At 52.6% G+C, this 12,418-nt stretch overlaps 1 protein-coding gene across 2 annotated transcripts in view; it reads right to left on the bottom strand.

The window, feature by feature from the left end:
* Window positions 1-1,642: 1,642 nt before the first annotated feature.
* ELF4 (E74 like ETS transcription factor 4) overlaps window positions 1,643-12,418 on the bottom strand; it is a 52,070-nt gene continuing 41,294 nt past the window's right edge. For both annotated transcript variants that reach the window (XM_021676481.2, XM_012458740.2), the window contains exons 3-9: window positions 10,948-11,119; window positions 10,419-10,511; window positions 8,666-8,857; window positions 7,830-7,913; window positions 7,552-7,744; window positions 6,344-6,703; window positions 1,643-4,269 (exon numbers count right to left, since the gene is read on the bottom strand). In XM_021676481.2, the coding sequence (XP_021532156.1) occupies window positions 3,465-4,269; window positions 6,344-6,703; window positions 7,552-7,744; window positions 7,830-7,913; window positions 8,666-8,857; window positions 10,419-10,511; window positions 10,948-11,119 (1,899 nt within the window). In that variant the 3' untranslated portion in view covers window positions 1,643-3,464. The remainder of the gene's footprint in view (window positions 4,270-6,343; window positions 6,704-7,551; window positions 7,745-7,829; window positions 7,914-8,665; window positions 8,858-10,418; window positions 10,512-10,947; window positions 11,120-12,418) is intronic.

The following is a 12,418-nucleotide window of genomic DNA, read 5'->3' as shown; positions in this document are numbered from 1 at the left end:
ATTGTGTAAATGTTGAGGTTGTCTGTATTGCCTAGAGCAGGTAAAAGTTAAATGGAGGATCTTGGTTTCCAGGTTTAAAATGCTTAGAATATATATAGTAGATAATAAGAGCAAAAGCACAGAATTTGGAAATTGTAAACAGAGGCATGTTCACAGGCCAGCAAATCCATCAGTTTGACTGGAGCAGTGCCTTGGGGTGTGAGTGGTGGCGGAGGGAGCAGGGTGAGTTGACTGGGGAAGTCAGTTAGGACCCAATGGTCAAGGGTCTTGATGGCAGGCCAAGGACATCGGGCTTTGTCCTGAAGACAAAGCTGACACTAAGCTTAAAATACTTCCGGAACTACTGCCTTGAGCCCAAGTACTCCCCATCCCTACTCCAGGATCCCTGGACTGGATTCAGCAGCTAAAGAGTTAAGTTGAGAAAGGATTAGAGATTATTTTGAGGATCACTGAGGGCTTTTTAGCAAAGAGCACATGGGAGGGGTTGAGACAGATCACACTGGGAGCCCTTGTGTGTCTTGGGTAGTTTGAGCCAGGGTGGAGGTTTCTGGGAGTGTGGAAGAAAGGCCAAATTTTCATACATTGCAAACCACATGCTGGACTTCGGGAGATAGGAGAAGGGGACATGGGGGAAGTGAAGGCAACCATCAGATGGCTTTGAAATTTCCACCTTAAGAGGTCAGGAAAACGGTGGCACCATTAACAGAAATAGGCAAGTCATGATGGCCTTTTTGTTTGATTTTTTATTATTATACTTTAAAGTTCTGGGATACATGTGCAGATATGTGCAGGTTTGTTGACATAGGATAGGTATGCATGTGCCATAGTAGTTTGCTGCATCCATCAACCTGTCATCTTGGAAAGGACTTTTGTGAGTGTGCAGATAATTTTAAAATCCATTGTTGGCCAGGCGCAGTGGCTCACGCCCGTAATCGCAGCACTTTGGGAGGCCAAGGTAGGTGGATCATTAGAGGCCAGGAGCTCGAGACTAGCCTGGCCAACATGGTGAAACCCTGTCTCTACTAAAAATACAAAACTTAGCCGGGTGTGGTGCTGTGTGCCTGTACTCCCAGTTACTCAGGAGACTGAGGCAGGAGAATTGCTTGAGCCCATGAGGCAGAGGTTGCAGTAAACGAGGCAGAGGTTGCAGTAAACGAAGATTGCGCCACTGCACTCCAGCCAACAGAGCAAGACTCTGACTAAAAAAAAATCCATTGTTGGTAGGGGGGCTATCTTTAAGGGACTGACAAGCATCCATGTGGAAATGTCCAGCAGATCACTGGAAATGTGAGCCAGGAGCTTAGGAGAAAGGTTGGGGCTGGAGCTCTAGATTTAGGACCATATCCCAGGAGCCAAAATGAGCCCAAAATGGATGAGAGTCTTGATGAACAGCCACATTGGAAGTGGTAGGTGAAGAACCAGCCCCAGAAAGGGTGATGGAGCAGGAGAGCCCAGCTAGTGTGGGTTCATGGGGGCTGAGAACTGTGAAGAAGACATTTGATTTCACCATGAGGTCACTGATGACCTTCCAGCAATGAGTTTCCATGGAGTTGGAGTAGGGGTGGCAGAAACCAGATTTCAGGTGGGGGTGGGGCTCCCCTTAACCCATGCAGCACCTTTGTGCAAAATTGTTTTTTTTTTCATGGTGACCCTTTATCAAGGTGCTTACTTTCAACCATCAGGAAACTGTCATAACAAACTGATTTTATTAGAAAAAGGCACTTTCATGCCAACTGCTGGAAACGCGTAGTAAACACATTTGCACAACCAAACACAGTGCCCTCCAGGGGGCAGGGAGAGGGAGAGGGTGGGAGAGGGTGAGAGTTGGCTTGGCAAAGAAGAGAAGAGTGAGAGAGAGGCCAGGGGAGGTAGTTAGGTCAAGTGGATGGTTTTGTACCAAGGACATAGGTCCTCAGGCACTGATTCACATTACCCAAAGTCACCAGATAATAGAGTTGTTTCTGTGGCTGACATTTCTTAGCCTTGCCCTCAAACTTGGCAGGAGGGAGGCAAGCTCATTTAAAGGGAGAGGGGAGGAGATCCAGGCCATCGGCCCAAAGGGTAGCTTTGAGAGAGAATAGGTTGGCCCTTCCTCGGAAAAAGGGAAGGGGGAAGCAGGGAGCCACGAAGAGAGAGAGGTGTCGCAGGGACTTCTGGCTGCTGACTCCCATCTTCTTGGTGAAGGAGTCAGGGTTAGGTGTGAAAGTGGGAGATGAGAGGCATTGGTCCACCCGAGGAGGTCTGCTGCAGCCATCGCAGAAGCAGGCTGGTCCACCTTCGAGGTGAGTCGCAGGCAGGCTGAGCAGCAAAGACCATGTGGTAGGCACCCATGCTTGAGCAGGAATGGGGATGGGCCCCATCTAGGTCGCAGCCGGACTAGCCTCAGTGACACCTGACAGCTGAAAAAATGTCAAAAAGTAATCAAGAGGGAGCCCAGGATGGGGAAGTAGGCTGGGGTGTCAACAAAGGCTATTGTCTGGCAGGAGGCTGGTATCACACAAACAGCCCAAGCTCTAGGCACAAACGTTCAATGAATTCAGCTCTGACTGGGGCTTTGTGGCTAGCTGTGAGGCTGGAGGGCACTTCACCCGTCTTATACTTCAGCAAAGCACTCTGGGGTGGCCCAAGGTTCCAGCCTGACCGCATGGTGACTGTGGTCACGAACACAGCAAACTCCAGGGAGAGTACCTCGGTCCAGCCAGTGAGGGCTGCTCCCAGAGCTGACTCCTCTTCCCTCCCCTCGTGGTTCCACCCTACTCAGCCTTGTCCCTGAGGAGCGCATATTCCCCAACGTGCGTGAGCATCAAAGCGTTCCTACTCTGCACTCATTCCAGCTCTGCACCATTGCCAGATTGGGGGGATCAAACCTGTACCCCATAGTCTCAGAGCAACTGAATCTTGGCGTGTACAAAGGGAATTAGAGAATGTTTTCCCTTAAAAACAAAAGCCCTATCCCTGTGGCTGATCCACGGAGACATACAGACACCCTTGGAGACAAGACCTCACAGCTACAGCCCTGTCCTCCCCAAAGAAACTAAGATACAGACTCACAAGTACACACAAGTACATACAAGGATATTCACATATGGGGTAGTAAATTTCCTGTGTAGGGAATGCAGCCAGCGAGATAGAGCCAGCTAGAAGGGCTCTTCTCACGGAGCTGCTGCACAAACCTCGGCCACAAACTTCAGCCTGGCTCCAGGGTTTTTCCTCCATCACCAAGTCAGCCCGTTATGCTGCCAAAAGCATATCCCCGAGTGCTCTTGAAGGCCAGAGTCTGTTGCCAGGGATGTTTAAGCTGGGCACTGTTTGATCACAGTGACACCAGGTAGGGCCGGGGAACTGGGGGTCAAGTGTATTGACATCCCACTGAAATGCAGGGGCAGGTGTGCTACTGAAGTCGGTCCCTATGAAAATCCTGCTCAGTTTTGCCTGGTAGGTCACACTTGCCCAGACCCCTTGGCTTATATGTCATGGGGCTCCATCTTGATGAGGGAAGTAGGGTTGAATGGGGAGAAGGGGGTTGGGGTGGGGGATCTTGTCAGAAGGCTCCCAGAGGTGGTCACACTAGGCTCAGCCATCAACAGGGACCCTGAGCCTGAGGAGAGCTCAAGTTCAGCCACTGGGGTCAGCCCAACAGTGGGGCGGCTGGGAGGAGGCAAAGTCTGGTTGCCTAGAAGGCTCGGATTGTGGGAACCCCTGGAAACCACGTGGGTTGGAAGTGGCTGAAGATGAGCCTGATCTCTCAGGAGCTCCCTCAGGGTCTCTTCAGGAACCAGCAGCCCCTCCATGGGGGCCCCCGTCACCATGCCCTGAACATAGGAGGAGGACCTCAGTGGCCCCTCCTTGACCCCAGGGGCTGCTGTGGTGCCAGAAGTCCTGATGAAGGCAGCAATGACAGTCCCAGGGGGCTGAGAGCTGGGCCCTGCTGGTCCAGCCCCTGTGACCGTGGGTGGCGCTGGGTTGGTCGGACGGTTGGCCCCAGCCAGAAGTTGGGGGAGGCCACTGAGAATCAGCGGAGCTCCCGGGGCTGCCACTTGGCTGTCTTGGAAACTGGTGTTCAGGGGGAAAGAGGCCTGCAAAGTGAAGGTGTCCTTGAAGGTAGAGGCTGGTGGAACACTCTGGAGAACCAGCTGAGTGGGAGCAGTAGTACTGGCAGAAGGCCCATTGGTCAGCACCGTGGTCAGCGGGATCGTCTGCAGGGTCAGGGCAGAGCCCGACCCCACAGGAGCCACTCCTAAGTGGATGTTGCTGGGCACTGAAGACACACTGAGAAGAAACAGAGAACAGAGTTGGTGAAGGCAGGCGGTGTCCCCAAGCTGGCTAGGAAGGAGGGCGCGAGAGGAATGGAGCTGAAGGTATTTGTCAATTTCTTTGCTGTGTTTTTTTTTTTTTTCCTAGAGACAGGGTCTCACTCTGCTGCCTGGGCTGCAGTGCAGTGACACTATTACTTCTCACTGCGGCTTTGAAGCCCTGGGCTCAAGCAATCCTCCTGACTCAGCCTCCCAAGTAGCTCAGTCTACAGGTGTGTGCCACCACACCCAGCTAATTTTTAATTTTTTCTTTTGAGATGGAGTTTCACTCTGTCACTTAGGCTGGAGTGCAGTGGTGTGATCTTGGCTCACTGCAACTTCCACCTCCCGGGCTCAAGCGATTCTCCTGCCTCAGCCTCCCAAGTAGCTGGGAGTATAGGCATGCACCACCACACCCAGCTAATTTTGTATTTTTAGTAGATACAGAGTTTCACCATGTTGGCCAGGCTGATCTTGGAACTCCTGACCTCAGGTGATCCACCCACCTCGGCCTCCCGAAGTGCTGGGATGAAGGCGTGAGCCACCGTGCCTGGCCATAGCTCACATTTATTAATTACTTAATATATAGGTATATAGGTCAGGGATCATTCTAAGTGATTGACATGTGGCATTTCACTCAATCCTGAAAACAGCCCGCAAGTGGAATAAGAACAACCTGACTTTACAGCTTGAGGAAAGTGAGGCACAGAGAGGCTACGTATTAATAACTTGCTCTAAGACTAGCCATGCCTTTTGGTTTTTTCTTTTTTTCTTTTTCTTTTCTTTCTTTCTTTTTTTTTTTTTTTGATGGACTCTCCCTCTGTCTCCAGGCTGGAGTGCAGTGGTACAATCTCGGCTCACCGCAACCTCCACCTCCTGGGTTCCAGTGATTCTCGTACTGCAGCCTCCTGAGTAGCTGGGACTACAGGCACCCGCCACCAAGCCCCGCTAAGTTTTTTTTAGTAGAGACGGGGTTTCACCATCTTAACCAGGATGGTCTCAATCTCCTGACCTCGTGATCTGTCTGCCTCGGCCTCCCAAAGTGCTGGGATTACAGGCATGAGCCACTGCGCCTAGCAAGTTTTGTTATCCTTCGATGTCTTCTGAGTGGGGATGCTGGGGTCTCACAAGGCCTAGATGTGAGTCCCTGGTCTCGTGTGTACACAGCAAGTAAGCACTAGAGCAGGGACTCACATGTAGACCTTGTGGGACCCCAGAGCCCATCTCCCTCGCTATGCTACTCTATTGCCTGCCCTTCTCGAAAGGGTATCTCAGTAACCCGCACCAGTGTAGTGGGAGGTCCATACACATAACCCAACCAAGTCCAACCTTCTCAGGGAAAATCAGAGGTCCCTTAGTGGAGATGAGATGTAGTGAGAGCTTGCCAGGTAGGCCTGGAGGTCCCAAGAAGGGCACAGCAGGTGGCTCTAAAACATTCTCCGTTGCTTCTTTTCTAGAATGGAGGAGGCGTAGGAGGATGGGACAGGACACGGACGCACTGGTGGCTCCCTGGGGAGCCCCACTCCTGTAAGCCCCCAGGTGAAGTGGTGGCTTTGCCCTGACTTTGATGTGTGACCTCAGGCAACTGACTTTCCCTCTATTGACCAACAAGTGCCCTACTGGCTTCTCCATGGCTCTGGGAGGATCCCATGAGCCTGGAGACAGAGCAGAGCTTGGCAAGAAGTTGAAAACTGAGCCCTGCCAGGGCGTGGTAGCTCACACCTATAATTCCAGCACTTTAGGAGGCTGAGGTGGGCAGATCACTTGAGGTCAGGAGTTCGAGACCAGCCTCGCCAATATGGTGAAACCCCGTCTCTACTAAAAATACAAAAATCAGCTGGGTGTGGTGGTGGGCGCCTGTAATCCCAGGTACTTGGGAGGCTGAGGCAGGAGAATCACTTGAACCCGGGAGGCAGAGTCTGCAGTGAGCAGAGATTGTGCCACTGCACTCCAGCCTGGGCGACAGAGCGAGACTCCATCTAAAAAAAGAAAGAAAACAACCCCAACGTGAGGTACTGTGCAAAGACTGATGCTGACCTGGGTGCCCTTACCTCACAGCTTTGGTGAGCTTGGCCTGGCTCTCTGCTGGAGAGACAAGCATGGTGGAGGTAGTGGGGATCTCCTCGTCTAGCGACGGTCCCAATTCCAGACTCGCAGATGGCTGGAGACCGACATGCTGGACCTTTGGCTTCTCCCAGGAAGAGCTGCCCTTGCCCTGGGGGGCAGATCTGGATGAGACCCTGGAGCTGGTCCGCCGGGTAGTACTGGTGGAGGCCTGAGGCGGGGCTGCCGGGGCTTCGTTGCTCTCCTCCTCGTCTTCAATCACCACCAGGTCCTTGGGCATCTCCTTAAACTGGTACACCAGCCTCTGCCCTTCCACTTTGGCCAGGATGCCTCTTTGGTAGTAGTATCTAGAGGAAGGGGGTGGGGACTTGGGAGTTAGCTGGGAGCTGGGTGGGAGGCCTTCCATCTCCATCTCCCCAGCACACTCCTGCCCCAGGGCTAGGCAAGCGAAAGGCTGAGTGAGGCTGGCTGGGGAGCCAGCTGAGGGCCCGAGGGCAAGGGAAAGGATATGCTCAGCCCTGTAATCCCAACACTTTGGGAGGCCGAGGTGGGCAGATCACTAGAGGCCAGAAGTTCAAGACCAGCCTGACCAACATGGTGAAACCCCGTCTCTACTAAAAATACAAAAAATTAGCTGAGTGTGGTGGTGCGTGCTTGTAGTCCCAGCTACTTGGGAGGCTGAGGCAGGAGAATCACTTGAACCTGGGAGGCGGAGGTTGCAGTGAGCCGAGATTGTGCCACTGTATTCAAGCGTGGGTGACAGAGCAAGACTCTGTCGAAGAAGAAGAAGGAGGAGGAGGAGGAAAAAAGAAGAAGGAGAAGGAGGGGACGAGGAGGAGGAAGGAGGGGAAGGAGGAGGAGAAGAAGAAAGGAGGAGGAGGAAGAAAAGGAGGAGGGGAAGGGAGAGGGGAAGGGGAAGGGGGAGAAGGAGAGGAGAAGAAAAATAAGAAGGAGGAGGAGGGGGCAGTGGGCGGGGGAGGAGGAGAAAAAGGCCAGGTCAGAGATGCAAGAGGAAGGGGGCTCTTCCTCCCAGAGGGGGCCTTGGGAATGGTCATAGGAGCAAGCTAAGAGGAAAGTTGTGATACCCGTTTCCTTAGGATCAGTCAGGTCTCCATTAAAGCTGGGAGGAGCCCTTGGACTTAAGGAAGGGCCGGTGGTCCCCAGGGCAGGGGTTCTGTGTCCCAACAGCTCCTACCTTAGTGCCCGCCCCATTGTCTCATAGTTCATGTCAGGCTTGTTTTTCTGCTTCCCCCACAGCTTGGACACAGCTTTGGAGTCCACCAGTTTGAAGATGCCCTTCTCCCGCTGGGTCCACTTGATGTACTTGGGACAGGTGTTTCTGTCTTGCAGAAGCGCCAGGAGGAACTCCCACAGATAGATGGTGCTGCCTGCAAAGGGGCGGGCTGTGAGGGGCACCCTGGCAGCAGGGAAGGGGCTCCCTCCCCACATCACCTGAGTCCCAGCTGACCATACCTTTGCCATCCTTTGATTTCTTCCTAATGGGGATGCTGGGATCAGTGACAGGTGAGGTACTTCGGTTGCCCTTGCTCTTCCGGACTGTGAGGGAAAGGTGAGGACGATGAGCTGGCCAAGTTGGCTGTGACAAGGCCAACAAGGAGGAGGCAGATCACCGGGGCTGGAGGCCACAGATGGCTTTCTAGAGCCACAGCCCTCCGGCCTCTGCCCTCATTTTCAGGCCCCCAGGGTAGTACTGCAACATGGCAACGCTGCAGAGAAACCAAGTGCTTGCAAACAAGTCACCTTTGTGAGAGCAGAGTGCCTAGCCTGACTTCTGATATGGAAAGGCAGCCTCAAGGCGCCACTGTTGTGCAGGTAAGCGCAGAGCTGAGGTTTGGTTACCATGCTGACAAGGCAGTATCGAGCAGCCATTGCCTGAGTAAATCAATAACACAGGGCTTGGGAAAGCCCAAAGTCCTCTCTCATATATGGCCTCGGCTTTATAAGCTCTGCAGAAGGGAGATAAGCACCCGGCATGACTAGCCTTTTATAGGCTGAGGCCCCAGAGGTCTGGGGACTGGCCAGGGCCGAGCCTGGTGTCCAAACTCCCAGCCCAGGATTCAACCCGCCGAGATCATCGATGTTTCTGTAAGAGCTTATGCAGATCCCGGGCAGACAGGGGCAGCATGGGAAACGTCAGGCTGCAGGCAGGCTAACGGATGAGGCCAGCTTTCACAGAAGGGAGGCCTTTCGGTCCATCCGTGTCACACCAGAGAGCTGGCCTTTTAACACATCCCTGAACCCTGACCATCCCCCACGCCCCGCCCATCCCCTCACTCTCTCCCACTTACTTCTCTTCTTTGATTTCCCAGTCTTCTTGGCGTTTTCCTCTCTGGGGACTTTCTCCTCCAGAGAATGCCCCTCCTGGTCACTAGTGTCACCCGCCCTGCTCAGGGCATTGGGCTCAGAGGCAGGAAACAGGTAGTTGGGCAGAGTGACGGCTGGTGCAGGGTCCGAGTCTGGAAGCATTTCAGAGGTGCTGACTGCAAGAAGAAAGGCTTGGGGTGGGCAGGGCCCAGGGCAGGGGCTGGAGTGGGGGTCGCCCAGTGCTGGAGAGACTTGTAGGTTTCAAGGGAGGGGGAGCTCTTCTCCCTCGCCCCAGACACAGGATGCACCTGAAAATGCCTCATGTGGCTTGTACCACAAGGAGAGGAAGCATCTGCAGAGCTGTGGGCACGAGCTGGCCCCAATCACAGCTGTCACATTTATAGCCCACTGCTGGCGGTGGGGAAGTTCTAGGCAGCACCCCAGGTAAAGGGCCAACTTGATTTAGTCGTAGGCTCATTTTGTGACTCAAACGGGTCTTAGAGATCATGTAGTCCCATTCCTGTGCTTTCCTGATGAGAAAACTGAGACCCAGAGAGGGGAAGTCAAGTGCCCAAGGTCATACAGCAAGTTGGTGCCCAGTACAAATAGGCACCAGTTGTTGGATCCTGGATGAACATTGGTGAGAGCCAGGACTAGACACCTGTCACATTTCAGCTTTATGGCTTGCTTTCCCTCACTGTACCATAGCACCCCTTGGGAGAGGGCAATCTAGGGGGACCTTCCTGTGCCATTAAGGCATCTGCCTAAGAGGGCACTGGGAAGAGCCTGCCTTGGGGGCCCTCTGGGCAGCTAGGAGCCTGGTAGGATGGGCAGGGATCACTTCTTTCTTTCTTTCTTTGAGACAGAATCTGGCTCTGTCACCCAGGCTGAAGTACAGTGGCACGATCTTCGCTCACTGCAACCTCCGCCTCCTGAGTTCAAGTGATTCTCCTGCCTCAGCCTCCCCAGTAGCTGGGACTACAGGCGCTTGCCACCGCGCCTGGCTAATTTTTGTATTTTTAGTAGAGATGGGGTTTCGCCATGTTGGCCAGGCTGGTCTCGAACTCCTGACCTTGTGGGATCACTTATTTCTAAATGAGCCCCACGCTGCATGTCTGTCTTCTTGGGAGTTAAGTAAAAGAGCAGAGCCTGAGAAAGGTACCCTGGCCAATATTATTCAGCCTGGAAATGGAAATACATTCATCCTTTTTTTTTTTGGAGATGGAGTTTCGCTCTTGTTGCCCAGGCTGGAGTGCAATGGTGCGATCTTAGCTCACTGCAACCTACACCCCCTGGGTTCAAGTGATTCTCTTGCCTCAGCCTCCTGAGTAGCTGGGATTGCAGATGTGTGCCACCATGCCCAGGTAATTTTTATATTTGTAGTAGAGATGGGGTTTCACCATGTGGCCCAGGCTGGTCTCAAACTCCTGAGCTCAGGTGATCCACCCGCCTTAGCCTCCTAAAGTGCTGGGATTACAGGCATGAGTCATCGCACCTGGCCTGAAAATGAAAAGAAATTCTGACACATGCTACAACATGAATGGACTTTGAGGACATTGTGCTAACTGAAATAAGCCAGCCACCAAAATACACAAAAGATAAAAGTCATATGAATATCAGTGGGTATGGCGAATATACCTGAGTGCACACTTGCCTGAGAAACCAATACACAGATTTCATATTTTTAAACGGAATTCTTTTGTTGCCTCGAGTTCAGGCACTGGGGTTCACACTTACAGATCTGCTTCTCATCCAGGATATCACTGGGAGACTCCATATTCAGCAAGACTTCTGCAGTTGACACGGTGTGCGAGTTGGCCTCATTGTCATCTGGTCCGGGTTCCATGGTGGGAGGAGAGAAGAAAAGTTCCCTCAGGGCACAAGGCAGGGGGTACAGCTACAATCAGGGCCAGCCCGAAGAGAGGATGGTGGTAAGCATCCTTCAGGCTGGCCCTGAAGTGAGTGCTAAGTGAGTGAGAAGCAGGGGACCCTGTCCAGAGGTACTGAGGGACAGCCAGGAAGGGCCCAGCACCCTTCCCTCCCTAACTCTCCACCCCCTCAGCTGGTCTTCACTCCCGATTGTCCCACCCCATCTCCACAGACCATGAATCTACTAAGATGGTTCCCTCCTCTGTGAAGCAGCACGTTTTTGCTGGTAGCCTTGCCCATTCTGCACAGGGTTACTAGGAGCCATTGTGGGCTGCTGTTCCCTAAAGACACAGCCCCTCTTTCTACCACACATTCCCTGCCCAGCAAGGGAACAGACCTGTCAGCAAAAAACTGCCTTCCAGGATCTGATCCTGCGCCATGCACAAGGTCCCGTCTGTGATGATGCCATTGTGAACGTCGTCCAGCTCCAGTCCCGAGTACAGATGCAGTAAATCAGGGTACGGTACCTGCTCCACGATCACAGCTGGGAACACAGAGGGGTCTTCCAGCTATGGAGAAGATAGGGATGTGGTTCACGACACACCCAGGTCTTCCAGCAAACCCTTCCTAGCAGAATCTGAAAATGGAATCTGAAAATGGACCAAGTTCACAGCCACAGTTAGGGGAAGAGCAGGTTGTGGACCAAGATAAGGGCTACAATGTCTGGATGTGGTGAGCTCGAGGTGCCTTTGGGACATCTGAAATAAGCCTATTGGAGAATCAAAAATAAGTGTCTAAGAGTTCAAAAGGCAGCTGGTGGTTGCTCAATCCCTTGGAGTAGATAAGAAAATTGAGATGAGAATTCAACCCCTAGAGAACCCCTCTGTGCAAGACCTTATTCTTGGGTTCATCAGGGGCTGTCCTTTGTATAGGTCCAGCCTCATTAGGTGACACTTTGAGTGGGTTCTTGATGAATAGAGATGGGTTAACTCTGTACCACCGGCACTTGAAGCATTTTTTTTTTTTTTTTGAGACGGAGTTTCGCACTTGTTACCCAGGCTGGAGTGCAATGGCGCGATCTCGGCTCACCGCAACCTCCGCCTCCTGGGTTCAGGCAATTCTCCTGCCTCAGCCTCCTGAGTAGCTGGGATTACAGGCACGCGCCACCATGCCCAGCTAATTTTTTGTATTTTTAGTAGAGATGGGGTTTCACCATGTTGACCAGGATGGCCTCGATCTCTTGACCTCATGATCCACCCACCTCGGCCTCCCAAAGTGCTGGGATTACAGGTGTGAGCCACCGCGCCCGGCTAGGGCAAGCATTTTTAACTGGTTGTAGTTATGGCTTAATTTGTGGCTAGGTTCGGGCTCAGTCTATAAGGATTAGATTCATCCTCAGGCCATTGGGAATAGACTAGTTGATGGCAAGGGCAAGGGGCTCAACCTATAGTCAGGAGAGGGATTCAGCCTAGAGTCAGGGTTGGGGACCTAGTTCACAGCAAGAATTAGGGGCTCAGACATCTTCAGGCTCCATCTGTGGCAATGATAGTGGGAAGAAGACGGAACAGAGGCATTATAGAAATAGAAAGGTCAGGACTCAGTCACCGCCTGGATGGGGGAGAGGGGTTCAATTTCCAGCTTCATTCAACAGGGATATGGAGATACTGCTCATCCCAAGGGAGAGCCCAGGAGAAGGAAGAGCAGGTTGTGGACCAAGATAAGGGCTACAATGTCTGGATGTGGTGAGCCTGAGGTGCCTTTGGGACATCTGAAATAGAGATGCCTATCAGGGAGTCAAAAATAAGTGTCTAAGAGTTCAAAAGGGAGCTGGTAGTCACTCGATCCCTTGGAGTAGATAAGAAAATTGA

This window comes from Aotus nancymaae, unplaced genomic scaffold, assembly GCF_030222135.1.
Source record: "Aotus nancymaae isolate 86718 unplaced genomic scaffold, 86718_ANA_hifiasm-v0.15.2.pri h1tg000004l, whole genome shotgun sequence".
Lineage (NCBI taxonomy): Eukaryota > Metazoa > Chordata > Mammalia > Primates > Aotidae > Aotus > Aotus nancymaae.
This window is presented reverse-complemented; position numbering and strand designations above follow the sequence as displayed.